This window comes from Ranitomeya variabilis, chromosome 4, assembly GCF_051348905.1.
Source record: "Ranitomeya variabilis isolate aRanVar5 chromosome 4, aRanVar5.hap1, whole genome shotgun sequence".
Taxonomy (NCBI): Eukaryota; Metazoa; Chordata; class Amphibia; order Anura; family Dendrobatidae; genus Ranitomeya; species Ranitomeya variabilis.
The window spans coordinates 393436104-393450595 of record NC_135235.1 but is presented as its reverse complement, the minus strand read 5'-3'; the positions used below and the strand labels follow the sequence as shown (position 1 = coordinate 393450595).

At 44.8% G+C, this 14492-nt stretch overlaps 1 protein-coding gene across 9 annotated transcripts in view; it reads right to left on the bottom strand.

Moving 5' to 3' along the window:
• Positions 1 to 909: 909 nt before the first annotated feature.
• The window catches only part of LOC143767189 (uncharacterized), a 56276-nt gene continuing 42693 nt past the window's right edge, over positions 910 to 14492 (bottom strand). For 5 of the 9 annotated variants that reach the window (XM_077255302.1, XM_077255298.1, XM_077255301.1 and 2 more), the window contains exons 5-7: positions 10295 to 10386; positions 7126 to 7243; positions 911 to 1753 (exon numbers count right to left, since the gene is read on the bottom strand). In XM_077255302.1, coding sequence (XP_077111417.1) covers positions 1074 to 1753; positions 7126 to 7243; positions 10295 to 10386 — 890 coding nt within the window. In that variant the 3' untranslated portion in view covers positions 911 to 1073. Of the gene's footprint in view, positions 1754 to 7125; positions 7244 to 10294; positions 10387 to 14492 lie in introns of all 9 variants that reach the window. The other 4 variants (XM_077255303.1, XM_077255304.1, XM_077255305.1 and 1 more) reach the window with 1 other exon arrangement.

Genomic DNA, 14492 nt, shown 5'->3' with positions numbered 1-14492 from the left:
GACTATCTCATCTTTACTGAGTATCCAGAACCCCTCAGTTCTTATATGACATTGGGTGGCGTCCAAATCTGATGTGTTCTAGATGTAAAGTGCATCCAGCAAACTTACTGCATATGATGTGGCCCTTTCCTAATCTGGAGAGGGGTTCTAGATATTAGAAATTGAGTTTACTCAGCTGATCTAATTCCCTTACCCTTTGTATGTATATTGGGGTACGCTGAGGATTTAAGTCTCGATGACTATGGTAAAATAGCTGTGGCCCGAATGCTATACATGGCAAGAAAGAACGCTCAACCCTGGATATGCAATCAGCTGCCTACAATCCAAGAATGTATATATAAAATGCATTAGCTGCTGAATCTGGAAAATGGATATTCACTTAAGAAATGTTATAACCTATTTCGTAAAGCTGTGGCCTCTCACACTAGGCCGAGACTTCCGGTTCTAAGACCCGGAACAGTTCTGTGCGTGTGGGAGCAAAGGGCACAGCTCACATCGTGACATCATGACCTTTTCTACGCTTGCAAAAAACACTTCTTGGCCTTACCAGAGCTGAAAATGCTAGCCTAGCGTGAGAGGCCCACAGATTTCAGAGCGTGCAAAGGCGATCAGAGGATCGGATGGGTGGCGGTGAGGCACGGGGCCTGGAGAGATGTGCTGTCAGTAAAAGGAATTTTTTTCCATTTTTTACATATTACATTTATTATGCTCGGATATCTGGAGAGACCCTGGAGCACAATAAGGAACATTAAATTCGGAGTATAACTTCTCTGAAAATCTAACCTCCAGGGAAAATCAGCGCGAACAGGTAAATTTGAATTTCACCTGATCTATTCATCCCTAGTGATCAGGGATACCTACTCATAAAACAAACTATTAGGATATCATCTGTGGTGTCCAATCACCATTCAATAATAGACAATGTTGTACACGTGTGAGACTCTCATAGATGCACTGCTGAACCAGATAATACAAAAAGTGACTTCAAAACTGGGCTCATTGGTGAAGTTATACTTTAATCTCTATTTCCCACTAGAAAATAATGGACTTCAAACAATATAATTAAGCACTAACTATGCGTGTGTTTTATCACTAATGTGAGTCCTTTGGTGTTTAGCAAGATATGAGTTTGTAGTGAAACACTTTCCACAGTCAGAACACGAGAAAGGTTTTTCTCCTCTATGACACGTCTGATGGAGAAGAAGGTAAGATCTTTGTGAAAAACTTTTGCCACAATCCAGGCATGAGTATGGCTTCTCTCCCGTGTGAATTCTCTGATGCATACACAGACTGGCATTCCGAGCAAAGCATTTCCCACATTCCGAGCAGGAAAATGGTTTTTCACCCGTGTGGCATCTTTCATGCAGGACAAGGTAGGATTTCTGGGTAAACGATTTCCCACAGTTCTCACATGAAAATGGTTTCTCTCCCGTATGTATGATCTGATGCCTGGCCAAGTGTGAGTTATAAGCAAAACATTTTCCACAGTCCGAACACACAAATTGTTTTTTACCCGTGTGGATCTTCTGATGTGACACTAGATGAGACTTGCAGTTAAAACTGTCCCCGCATTCAGAACATATATATACCTGATCCCCAATGTGAGATGTAGAGTGTGTGATCATGTAAGGAGGACTGGGAAAATATTCGCCATGTTTAGAGGGTGAAAAGGACCCAATGGAATTCTGGAATGCTGAATCGACATTTGGATTGGAAAGGTAATCATCTTGCATGTTGTCTTTGTTTTCAGAATCTAGAAAACATTAAAGTTTTAAAAATTAAAAACAATTCAACAACTATATAATCTACTATATAATTGTCTAAGGGGTACTTCCGTCTTTCTGTCTGTCTGTCACGGATATTCATTGGTCGCGGCCTCTGTCTGTCACGGAATCCAAGTCGCTGATTGGTCGTGGCAAAACGCCCACGACCATTGCCACGATCAGCGACGCGCACAGTCCGGAAGAAAATGGCCACTCCTTACTCCCCGCACTCAGTGCCCGGCGACCGCATACTCCCCTCCGGTCACCGCTCACACAGGGTTAATGTCGGCGGTAACAGACCGCGTTATGCCACGGCTAACGCACCCCGTAACCGCTGCTATTACCCCTGTGTGTCCCCAATTTTTTACTATTGAGGCTGCCTATGCGACATCAATAGAAAAAAAATGTAATGTTAAAAATAATAAAAAAACATAAAAACCTGCTATACTCACCCTCCGTAGTCCGCCGAGCCACTCGCGCCGGCCGCCATCTTCTTTTCCCGGCGATGCATTGCGAAATTACCAGAAGACCGCTAAGTCATCTGGGTAATTTCGCAATGCATCCTGGGAACGGAAGATGGTGGCCGGCGCGAGCGGCTCGGCGGAGCTTCAGTGGATCCCAAGCGTCGGTAACCACTTCCTGGATCCAGGAGCCAACGGAAGGTGAGTATATAACTATTTTTTATTTTAATTCTTTTTTTTTTTAACAGGGATATCATGCCCACATTGCTATATACGTGGGCTGCGCAATATACAACGTGGGCTGCGCAATATACAACGTGGGCTGCGCAATATACAACGTGGGCTGCGCACTATACAACGTGGGCTGCGCACTATACTACGTGGGCTGCGCAATATACTACGTGGGCTCTACGTGGGCTGCGCAATATACTACGTGGGCTGCGCAATATACTACGTGGGCTGCGCAATATACTATGTAGGCTACGCAATATACTACGTGGGCTGCGCAATGTACAACGTGGGCTGCGCAATGTACAACGTGGGCTGCGCAATATACTACGTGGGCTGCGCAATATACTACGTGGGCTGCGCAATATACTACGTGGGCTGCGCAATATATGTGGGCTGCGCAATGTACTACGTGGGCTGCGCAATGTACTACGTGGGCTGCGCAATGTACAACGTGGGCTGCGCAATATACTACGTAGGCTGCGCAATGTACTACGTGGGCTGCGCAATGTACTGCGTGGGCTGCGCAATGTACTGCGTGGGCTGCGCAATGTACTGCGTGGGCTGCGCAATGTACTGCGTGGGCTGCGCAATGTACTGCGTGGGCTGCGCAATGTACTACGTGGGCTGTGCTATACACTACGCATAGATATTCTAGAATACCCGATGCGTTAGAATCGGGCCACCATCTAGTTTTATATTTTTATCTAGAACTGAAACTTAAAAAAAAAAAAACAGAGTGCTTTTTTTTTCCATTTTGCTGATCAATATTCTTTTTTTTTGTTTAAACTTTTTATTGAAAGATTCCACAGGATAAGGTTACAAACATATAATAGCGCCGTGTAAGGTCAGAATGATCCATACAGTCACCTTCGACAATAAACTGTAAGTAACATCACACTCTCAATAATAGAGTAAACAAATTAAAAAAAGCGAACAAACAGAATGGAACATAGCATATTAAGACAATTTCCATTATAAAGCATTGCACACTCAAACTAACAGGTTCTTTATCAGAATTCAGAACTGGTACCAGTTTGGGTCATAATAAAAACATAGTCCTTAAGTCTACATATACTGGAAGGGATATACATCAGGGTCCGTGTCATGAGCTAGATAAGTCATGGCATTAGGAGATAGGTGCGTTAAGGGTGAATCTCACCATCTCTCCCATATCTTATGGAATTTCTGGGGACATCCTCTATTTCTATATAATATATTCTCATATGGTATGATATCATTCCCTAATTTTTCACTGGTTAACAGTGGGAGACTTCCCCGCCTTACACCTTAATGCTATTGCTTTCCTAGCCATAAATAGAACCTCCCAGAGAAATATCTTATCATAGTGCGACCACAATTCTTCATCCACAGTACCCAAGATACACAACTCTGGACTACATTCAACTGATATCCCAATTATCCGTTCTAATGTAGTTATCACATCACTCCAGTATTTTCGTATTATCCCACAATTCCAGATAAGATGCCAGAAGTCTGCTCCCGATTCCCCACACCTATGATATTCATCAGTTACTCAGTTAATCAATCAGTTTGCCAAATCTATGTAGTCTAATTGGGGTCAGGTAAGTCTGATGTACGATATATAGTTGAGGCGTGCGCCTCTAGGTCATCATTCCACTGATCATCAGTGATCGAAGGAATTAATTGCCGCCATTTACTCTCAACAGCAAGGTGAGTAGAAGCAATCCTGGAGTTTAGTAGAAAGGTGCATAGGGAGGATATTACACCCGTGGGTCCTTGAGTTGTTAGTACCCCTATCAATGGATATCTGGTTATTCGCATCCTAGGATATAGAAACTGATGCATTATGGCATGTCTGATTTACAAACTATAAAAATCCCTATGAAGGATCCCAAACTTTATATGAATGTGATCAAATGATAATAACATTTCATTTTAAAAAATCTGATTAAGTGTTGCTATTCCGTATTGCTTCCAGAAAATTGGGTCCTGTAGATTTTTGAGGTGTGGAAATTGGGGATTATCCCATATCTGAGTCTCTCCTACTTGATAAGTGAATTTCATAATACGTTTACTTTCTCACCACATCTGTATCGCTAAGCTGTGTGCAAATAATAAACCTTGTAATGGTCTGTAGGAACCCTCTAATATTGCCCATTGTGTATTCCCACCTAAGAAGTGTATGAGATGAGCTTCTGCATTAGTAAGCTTGTCACCAGCTAGATAATACAAAAATAGGTCAGGCACTGTGTAGCCACCTTGATTTTTGGGTCTCTGCAGGGATTCGATACTTAATTTAGGTCTTGATGAACCCCATATAAATGCCACCATCATGCCATGCATTTTCCTAAAAAAATCTTTGGGGATTTTAATTGATGAATGTTCCAACACATACAAACACTTTGGAAGATTTATCATCTTGATTAAGTCAATCCTGTCCGCCACAGATAGGGGAAGCTGAGACCAGCACTCAAACCTTTTCTTCATCATATCACCTAAGGAATATACCATTATCCCTAAGGACTTTAATTGGGTTTTGATTAATTATAATGCCGAAATACTTGAACGTCTGCACTGCTTGTAGTCCAAACATCACAGGTTCAGTTATGTTATCTATAAATGGCATGACCACAGATTTGCTCCAATTAATTTTGAGACCTGATAATTCTCCAAAACAGTTAATGAGGTCAATTGCTCTCGGGAGAGATTGTTTCACTTTATTTAAAAAAAGTACCAGGTCATCGGCATATAATCCCACTTTTTCTATTCTGGAACTTATACTAATACCCTCCACCAAAGGGTCCTGTCTAATCTTAAGAGCAATAGGCTCTATCGCTAGAGCGAAGAGAATTGGGGACAGGGGGCTGCCTTGTCTGGTTCCTCTACCCAGATCAAAGAATTCCAACAGTATTCCATTTACAAAGATATTAGCTCTTGGCATACAGTAAAGTAATTTAATCCAACTAAAAAATGTATCAGAGAATCCAAGTTTCAGAAGTACACACTGTAGAAATTTCCACTCCAAAGAATCAAAGGCTTTCGCCATATCGAAAGAAGCTATCGCCCAGGGTTCCCTATAGTTGTGACCTATCTGCGTCCCAGCAGTACTGGGAAGGGAGCGTCGCGACGAGCATCAGTAAAGGCCTCGGCTGGATCTGGGGGCCGCCGGAAGGTGAGTATATGACTATTTTTTATTTTAATTGTTTTTTTTTTAACAGGGGTATGGTGCCTACACTGCCATATACTACGTGGCCTGTGTTATATACTACGTGGGCTGTGTTATATACTGCGTGGGCTGTGTTATATACTGCGTGGGCTGTGTTATATACTGCGTGGGCTGTGTTATATACTGCGTGGGCTGTGTTATATACTGCGTGGGCTGTGTTATATACTGCGTGGGCTGTGTTATATACTGCGTGGGCTGTGTTATATACTGCGTGGGCTGTGTTATATACTGCGTGGGCTGTGTTATATAATGCGTGGGCTGTGTTATATAATGCGTGGGCTGTGTTATATACTGCGTGGGCTGTGTTATATACTGCGTGGGCTGTGTTATATACTGCGTGGGCTGTGTTATATACTGCGTGGGCTGTTATATACTACGTGCCTGTACAATATACTACGTGGCTGTGCTATATACTACGTGGGCTGTGCAATATACTACGTGGCTGTGTTATATACTGCGTGGGCTGTGTTATATACTACGTGGCTGTGCAATATACTATGTGGCTGTGCAATATACTATGTGGGCTGTGTTATATACTACATGGCTGTGCTATATACTACGTGGGCTGTGCTATATACTACGTGGCTGTGTTATATACTGTGTGGGCTGTGCTATATACTATGTGCCTGTACTATATACTACGTGGGCTGTGCAATATACTACGTGGCTATGTTATATACTGCGTGGGCTGTGTTATATAGTGCGTGGGCTGAGTTATATACTACGTGGCTGTGCAATATACTACATGGCTGTGCTATATACTACGTGGGTTGTGTTATATACTACGTGGCTGTGCTATATACTACGTGGGCTGTGTAATATACTACATGGCAGTGCATTCTAGAATACCCGATGCGTTAGAATCGGGCCACCATCTAGTATAGTACATAAATACCGTAAAAGAGCCCCCTCATAGCCCCATAAATACCGTAAGATCCCCCTACGTAACCTCCTATATGCCGTATGAGCCCCCACCTATCCTCCTAGTAGCATACTACTACTACTACTACTAATAATAATAAATCCACAAACTCACAAATCTCTCCCGTTCCCCTGGCACTCTGTCTCCGATGCCCTGACTCTTCGCAGTGCACAGCTGACGCTATCGCTTCAGCTGACTGGTGGAAGAAGGGTCGGCGGCCTCTCCTCCACCAATGTATTCACCACTGTCTGAATCAGATGCAAAGAGTGGTGACAGCGGACGGCAGGGAAAGGGGTAGAGGGCTCAGTGCGGCTCAAATCTGCTATTTACACAGATTCATTAAAAAGATCTTCAAGAGAGGGCTTCTTTAAAAACTGCTTACCACCATCAAGATCTGAGGATCACTTCATTTAACAATCATTAGCTAGCTTTGTGGCTGAGGTGCTTGCACTTTGCTCCTATCCTTTCCTGGCCAATTTTCAAGGATGACAAAAATAGTAAGATTATGGAGTTTTGCAACATTTTGCAGCATCTACTCACCCGGGCTGATAGATGTAGGAATTTCCTCCTCTTTACAACGCTGACCTGCCTTCAAGTACAGATCTTCCTTGTCAATCTGGGATCTAACCACAACTTTTACATCGGCCAGATCAGAAGTCTAATTATAAAATAAATTATTATTATTATTTATTTATATAGCACCATTGATTCCATGGTGCTGTACATGAGAAGGGGTTACATACAAATTACAGATATCACTTACAGTAAGCAAACTAATAATGACAGACTGATACAGAGGGGAGAGGACCCTGCCCTTGCGGGCTTACGTTCTACAGGGATTATGGGGAAGGAGACAGTAGTTTGAGGGTTGCAGGAGCTCCGGTGTTGGTGAGGCGGTAGCTTCGGTAGTGATGAGGAGGCAGCGGGGTCAGTGCAGGCTGTAGGCTTTCCTGAAGAGATGGGTTTTCAGGTTCCGTCTGAAGGTTCCGAATGTGGTTGATAGTCGGACATGTTGGGGCAAAGAATTCCAGAGGATGGGGGATAATCGGGAGAAGTCTTGGAGGCGATTGAATGAGGAGGGAATAAGTGTGGAGGAGAGAAGGAGGTCTTGGGAGGACTGGAGATTACGTGAGGGAAGATATCGGGAGATTAGTTCAGAGATATATGGAGGAGACAGGTTATGTATGGCTTTGTAGGTCAGTATTAGTAATTTGAATTGGATACGCTGAGGGAATGGGAGCCAGTGAAGAGATTTGCAGAAGGGGAAGTGGAAGAGTAGCGAGGAGAGAGATGAATAAGTCGGGCAGCAGAGTTAAGGATGGACTGGAGAGGTGCAAGGGTGTTAGCAGGGAGGCCGCAGAAAAGGATGTTGCAGTAGTCAAGGCGGGAGATGATGAGGGCATGCACAAGCATTTTAGTAGATTGACGGTTGAGGAAAGGACGGATTCTGGAGATATTTTTGAGCTGGAGGCGACAGGAGGTGGAAAGAGCTTGAATGTGCAGTTGAAAGGACAGAGCAGAGTCGAAGGTTACTCCGAGGCAGCGGACTTCCAGTATAGGGGAAAGCATGATGTCATTGATTGCGATAGATAGGTCAGGTAAGGAAGATCTATGGGATGGAGGAAAGATGATGAGTTCAGATTTGTCCACATTGAGTTTGAGGAAGCGAGAGGAGAAGAAGGAGGATATGGCTGATAGACACTCTGGGATTCTGGACAGCAGAGCGGTGACGTCTGGGCCAGAGAGGTAGATCTGAGTGTCATCAGCATAGAGGTGGTACTGGAATCCATGGGACTTTATGAGTTGTCCCAAGCCAAGTGTATAGATTGAGAAGAGTAGGGTCCTAGAACAGAGCCTTGGGGGACTCCAACAGAGAGAGGGTGGGATGGGGAGGTAGTGTGGGAGTGGGAGACGCTGAATGTGCGGTTGGAAAGGTACGAGGAGATCCAGGATAGGGCGAGGTCTTTGATGCCAAAGGAGGAGAGGATCTGTAGTAGGAGGCAGTGGCCAACTGTGTCGAAAGCAGAGGACAGGTCTAGAAGGAGGAGTACAGAGTATTGTCCATTAGCTTTGGCGGTAAGTAGGTCGTTAGTGATTTTGGTCAGGGCTGTCTCAGTTGAGTGATTGGGGCGGAAACCAGAGTGTAGATTGTCAAAGAGCAAGTTAGATGAGAGGTGGGAGGAAAGTTCAGCGTGGACGTGCTGCTCCAGGAGTTTGGAAGCGAATGGGAGCAGCGATATTGGGCGATAGCTGGACATAGTAGTTGGATCGAGGGTTTGGCTTTTTAAGGATAGGCGTGATTGTGGCATGTTTGACAGCAGAAGGGAAGGTGCCAGAAGTTAGTGATAGGTTGAAGGGGTGGGTTAGGGATGGGATAAGTGTGGTGGTGAGGTTGGGGAGGAGGTGGGATGGAGTCGAGCGCACTGGTGGTGTGAGATTTGGAGAGGAGACAATTAAGCCCCCCTTCAGTGATGTTGGATAGGGAGGTTATGGAGTTTGGGCATTGGTCTGGTATACAAAGGGGTTGTGGTGGTTGAACAATGAAGACTTGCCTTGTCTGGTCGATCTTATTTTTAAAGTGTGTGGCAAAGTCCTCAGCAGAGATGAGGGAGGTTAGAGGGGGCAGTGGGGGGCGGAGGAGGGAGTTAAATGTTTTGAATAATTGTTTGGGGTTGTAGGATAGGGAAGATACGAGGGTTGTGAAGTAGGCCTGTTTAGCAGAGGTGAGAGCAGATTTAAAAGCGAGTGTTGCTTGTTTGAATACAGTGAAGTCGACTTGCGAGTGTGTTTTCTTCCAACGCCGCTCCGCAACTCTGGACACTTGCTGGAGCTTTTTAGTGGTGTTATTGTGCCAAGGTTGTGTATTAATACGTCGCACTCTGCCATGGACGAGAGGGGCAACCGTGTCAATAGCTGATGCGAGAGTGGCATTGTAGAAAGCAGTGGCACTGTCTGAGTCGTGGAGTGAGGATATGGATGCCAGTGGTAGGATGGAGTCAGAGAGTGTGTGGCTGTCTAGGTGTGCAAATGACATCACAATGAAAGGTATATAGAAAACAGAACTGGAGGAATTACAGAAATGTAATCACACATCCTGAAATTCCCTTGTGCTGATGGGAACGAATCTAAACTTCTTATACATGAAAGAGTAACCGTCTTTTTTTTCATGGATCAACAGAACATATGAAAATAATCACCCTTTTAATATATCTTATTAGGAAAATCCCCCTGGACCGATCAGTCATTCTCAAAATTCTCACTTCACAGGTTAAATGTTGAGTAAACACAAATGTTCCCATTACTGAGATAGATGACAATTTGTACTTATAAAGTTCTGTGAAGAACTGTAACGGTGGTTGCAGGAGAATGTCTGTGTCTGCCTCTAGCTCCTCCTTCCCTTTCCATAGAATCTTAAAAGCACCAACTGTCATCTTGCATCTCAGTAATGGGGAAAACTGTCTTCAATCTATACAGATTTTTCCACTGAATTCAGAATAAATGATCAGTCCAGGAGATGAAAGAAGCAGATTTCTCTAATAAGTTATATTACAAGGTTTCTTATTTTCAAGAGACCTACTGATTTATGAAATCCACGGTTACTCAATAAGGAAAAGGAATAAAGTTTTTTTCCTGTAAAGAGAACTTCAGGGTAAAATAATAACTTGCAGGTATTTATAACTTTCATTTATAGGTATGTGAAAAATGGTACCTGGGATTCTTCTGTAACCACTTTGGTATCTTCAGCACAACCATTTGGATAAAGAGAACTGTGACATTTCAATAGTAAATTTCTGGAACCATCTGTAAACAAAACATAATTAATGCTTTCTAGGGAAGCTAACAGTGTATCGCTAATACTTTAATTCCCCACAATATAATTTCTAGTGTCTCAGTAAGATTGTCCTTTTGGGGAACACCATGGAGTCCCCTATAACGGCTTTCCATAGTGCAAGTAGTCTGCTTGTGCCTGCAGCTGATCAAAAGCTATATGGGTAAATTAGATTTGAAAATCCTCAGCCCCCCTGTCCGAGCCAATATCTTAGCTAAGTGGGGTAATAACACTATCTCATTCTGGAAATCACAGGATAGACACAGTAGCTACTGGGGGTGCAGAGGGGGCGGTGGCCCCGCGCTGAGGGGGCCCACCTGGAGCTACGCTACTGTAACTGTATCAGCGTGCACAGCGTGCCAATACAGTTATGTTCTGCAGCAGAGCAGGGAGACATGATCTCCCTGCACTGCCGCCTGGCCACTATGGGACCCCTGAGGCAGTGGGGGGCCCGGTGCCAGCCATGCCAATACAGCTGACCGCATTGATGAGCGAGGGAGCGTTACGCTCCATCTCCCATCATCCCCCTGTCAGCGTCTGACGACACCGAAACTGGCAGGGGTCGCGATGATGTCACTACTCAGCACCCACTGTCTGAAGATGAGTGGGCGCTCAGAGCACCGTGAGAACAAGGAGGAAGAAAGGTGAGTATTGGATTTTGTTTTTTTTTTTTTAATCGGGTGCATTATACTGTACTGGCTGCCTAATAGGGGTGCATTATACTATACTAGCTGCCTAATTTGGGTGCATTAAAGGGAACCTGTCACCCCCCCCCCCCAGGCGTTTTTAACTAAGAGAGTCACCTTGTGCAGCAGTAATGCTGCATTCTGACAAGGTGGCTCTTTTAGTTCTGGGTGCTGTAACTGCCGAAATAATCAGTTTTGTAATTTGTCCTAAATACCTTTTCTTCAGTCAAGGAGGCAGGCCTTTCCCCCCTGCTGCAGACACCACAAAGCCTTCACTCAAATCTTCTTGGCGCCGGGCGCCGCCTCCTCACCGCTGTTTTGAAATGAGCCGGCGCCTGTGCTCTTTTCTCCTGCCTTGGGCAGGCGCAGTGAGCGCTGCCCGTCCTCTCTCCTCATATGCAGTCTAGCTGACTGCGCCTGTGCGGCCGCCCTGCCTGTGAATCCCAGCCCCGCAGTGAGAATAAATCAGAAGACACTGCGGGGCAGGGATTCACAGGCAGGGCGGCCGCACAGGCGCAGTCAGCTAGACTGCATATGAGGACAGAAGGGCAGCGCTCACTGCGCCTGCCCAAGGCAGGAGAAAAGAGCGCAGGCGCCAGCTCATTTCAAAACAGCGGTGAGGAGGCGGCGCCCGGCGCCAAGAAGATTTGAGTGACGGCTGTGTGGCGTCTGCAGCAGGGGGGAAAGGCCTGCCTCCTTGACTGAAGCTGAAGACAAGGTATTTAGGACAAATTACAAATCTGATTATTTCGGCAGTTACAGCACCCAGAACTAAAAGAGCCACCTTGTCAGAATGCAGCATTACTGCTGCACAAGGTGGCTCTTTTAGTTAAAAACGCCTGGGGGGAGGGTGACAGGTTCGCTTTAAACTGTACTGGCTGCCTAATGGGGGTACATTATACTATACAGACTGCCTAATGGGGGTGCATTATATTGTACTGGCTGCCTAATGGGGGTGCATTATACTATACAGACTGCCTAATGGAGGTGCATTATACTATACAGGCTGCCTAATGGGGGTCCATTATATTGTACTGGCTGCCTAATGGGGGTGCATTATACTATACAGACTGCTTAATGGGGGTGCATTATGCTATACAGACTGCCTAATGGGGGTGCATTATACAGTACTGGCTGCCTATGGGAGTGCATTATACTATGCAGGGTACCTAATAGGGGTGCATTATACTGTACTGGCTGCCTATGGGGGTGCATTATACTATGCAGGCTGCCTAATGGGGGTGCATTATACTGTACTGGCTGCCTATGGGGGTGCATTATACTATGCAAGCTGCTTATGGCGGTGCATTATTTTGTACTGGCTGCCTATGGGGGTGCACTATACTGTACTCGCTGCCTAATAGGGGTGCATTATACTGTACTGACTGCCTAATGGGGGTGCATTATACTATACTGGCCACCTATGGGGTACATTATACTGTACAGGCCTATGGGGAGTGCATTATACTACACAGGCCTATGGGGAGTGCATTATACTACACAGGCCTATGGGGAGTGCATTAAACTATACAGGCCTATGGGGAGTGCATTATACTATACAGGCCTATGGGGAGTGCATTAAACTATACAGGCCTATGGGAAGTGCATTAAACTATACAGGCCTATGGGGAGTGCATTATACTATACAGGCATATGGGGAGTGCATTATACTATACAGGCCTATGGGGAGTGCATTATACTATACAGGCCTATGGAGAGTGCATTATACTATACAGGCCTAGCGGAGTGCATTATATTATACAGGCCTATGGGGAGTGCTTTATACTATGCAGGTCTATGGGAACTGCATTATACTATGCAGGCCTATAGGGAGTGCATTATACTATACAGGCCTATGGGGAATGCATTATACAATACAGGCCTATGGGGAGAGCATTATACTATACAAATCTATGGGGAGTGCATTATACTATACAGGCCTATGGGGAATGCATTATACTATACAGGCTTATGGGGCATCCATTATACTATACAGGCATATGGGGAATGCATTATGCTATACAGGCCTATGGGGATTGTTTTATACCATATTGAGGACTATTTGGCACATTATACTATATGGAGGCTATCTAGGGGGCCATCATACAGTGTGGGGTTACAGTGAAGGGGCCATCACACAGTGTTGAAGCAATCAAGCAGCTTGGGGGCTACTAAGGGGACAGTATACTGTGTGGGGGTACATTACAGTGAGGAGGCATCATGTTATGTATAAGAGAGCATCATGCTGTGTATAGGGGAGCTGTACAGGGGGGAGACTCGGGACATTATTCAATGTTAAGTGGGTAACTCAGGTTACTGTGACTATCAAAGGGGCACACAGGGCAATATTACTTTCTAGGGGACAAAATGTGGGCACTGTTTTCTAGGTCACTTGCACCCGGTATTACTATATTCTAGAGGGGTGCTTTAGAATTTAGAGGGCACAGAGAACCATAAAGCAGGTACAGTATTGGGGACACAAGCTGCAGCAGCATTAGGGTACCAGTAGGATGAGGAGTTTGTGCAGGTTGGGAATAGATGGTTATGTGCTGAAAATATGAGAAGTGAAATGTGTCTTTGTTTTATTCTCTGCAAACGAGTCCGGGGTGGAAGAAGTTGTGTCGGTCTGGGCCAGATGGAAAAGACCGGAAAAGTGAACAACTCCATCAGAAAGAACGTCAGCTGTAAGTCACCAACTGTAACTGTACTTTGATCTGTTATATGTTCTGTAGGACTGGTATCTACCACTGACCATATGGCGGTAATATCCATGTTGCTCTTTGTATAGAGATTATTTTCAGTAACATCGCGGTCATCTGCTGAGGTTCTTCTTCACTATTAGGGTGCGTCACCCAGTTGTAATCAAGGTTACCTGGTTAGGGGCCCACTCAGAAGCTTTGCCCCCCTGAACCAAAACCCTAGCTACACCTCTGGACAGATATGATAATGATATGCAAATGATCAAAAAATAGAAACAAAACGGTTAAAAATCTTGCATTATTCAGTATTGAGTATGAATGCCACATGTAGAAACACATGCACTTACATGACTTGTCATGTTATCAATTAGGTTATTAAAGGTTGTCTGAGGAATACTAATGCCGACGTCCCTGCATGGTCCCTGTTCCCCCTCCATGCAGGGATGCCAACATACTTGCAGCATCAGCCATGCAGTGACCTTCCCCTGCGTCCGCTTCTTATGCACGCCACACGGGTTTCCAGGCAGTGCGCCAAGTGTGTGCACGCTCCCCTATTTTTTTTTATTTTTTTTAAATCAGATAGATTTTTATTGAACACAAAAAATAGATATCACATGTCATATATCCATCCTCATTTTAGTGCTCCCCTATTCTTTAGTATAAAAGGCATCCTCCCCAGCAGGGAGGTGCCTG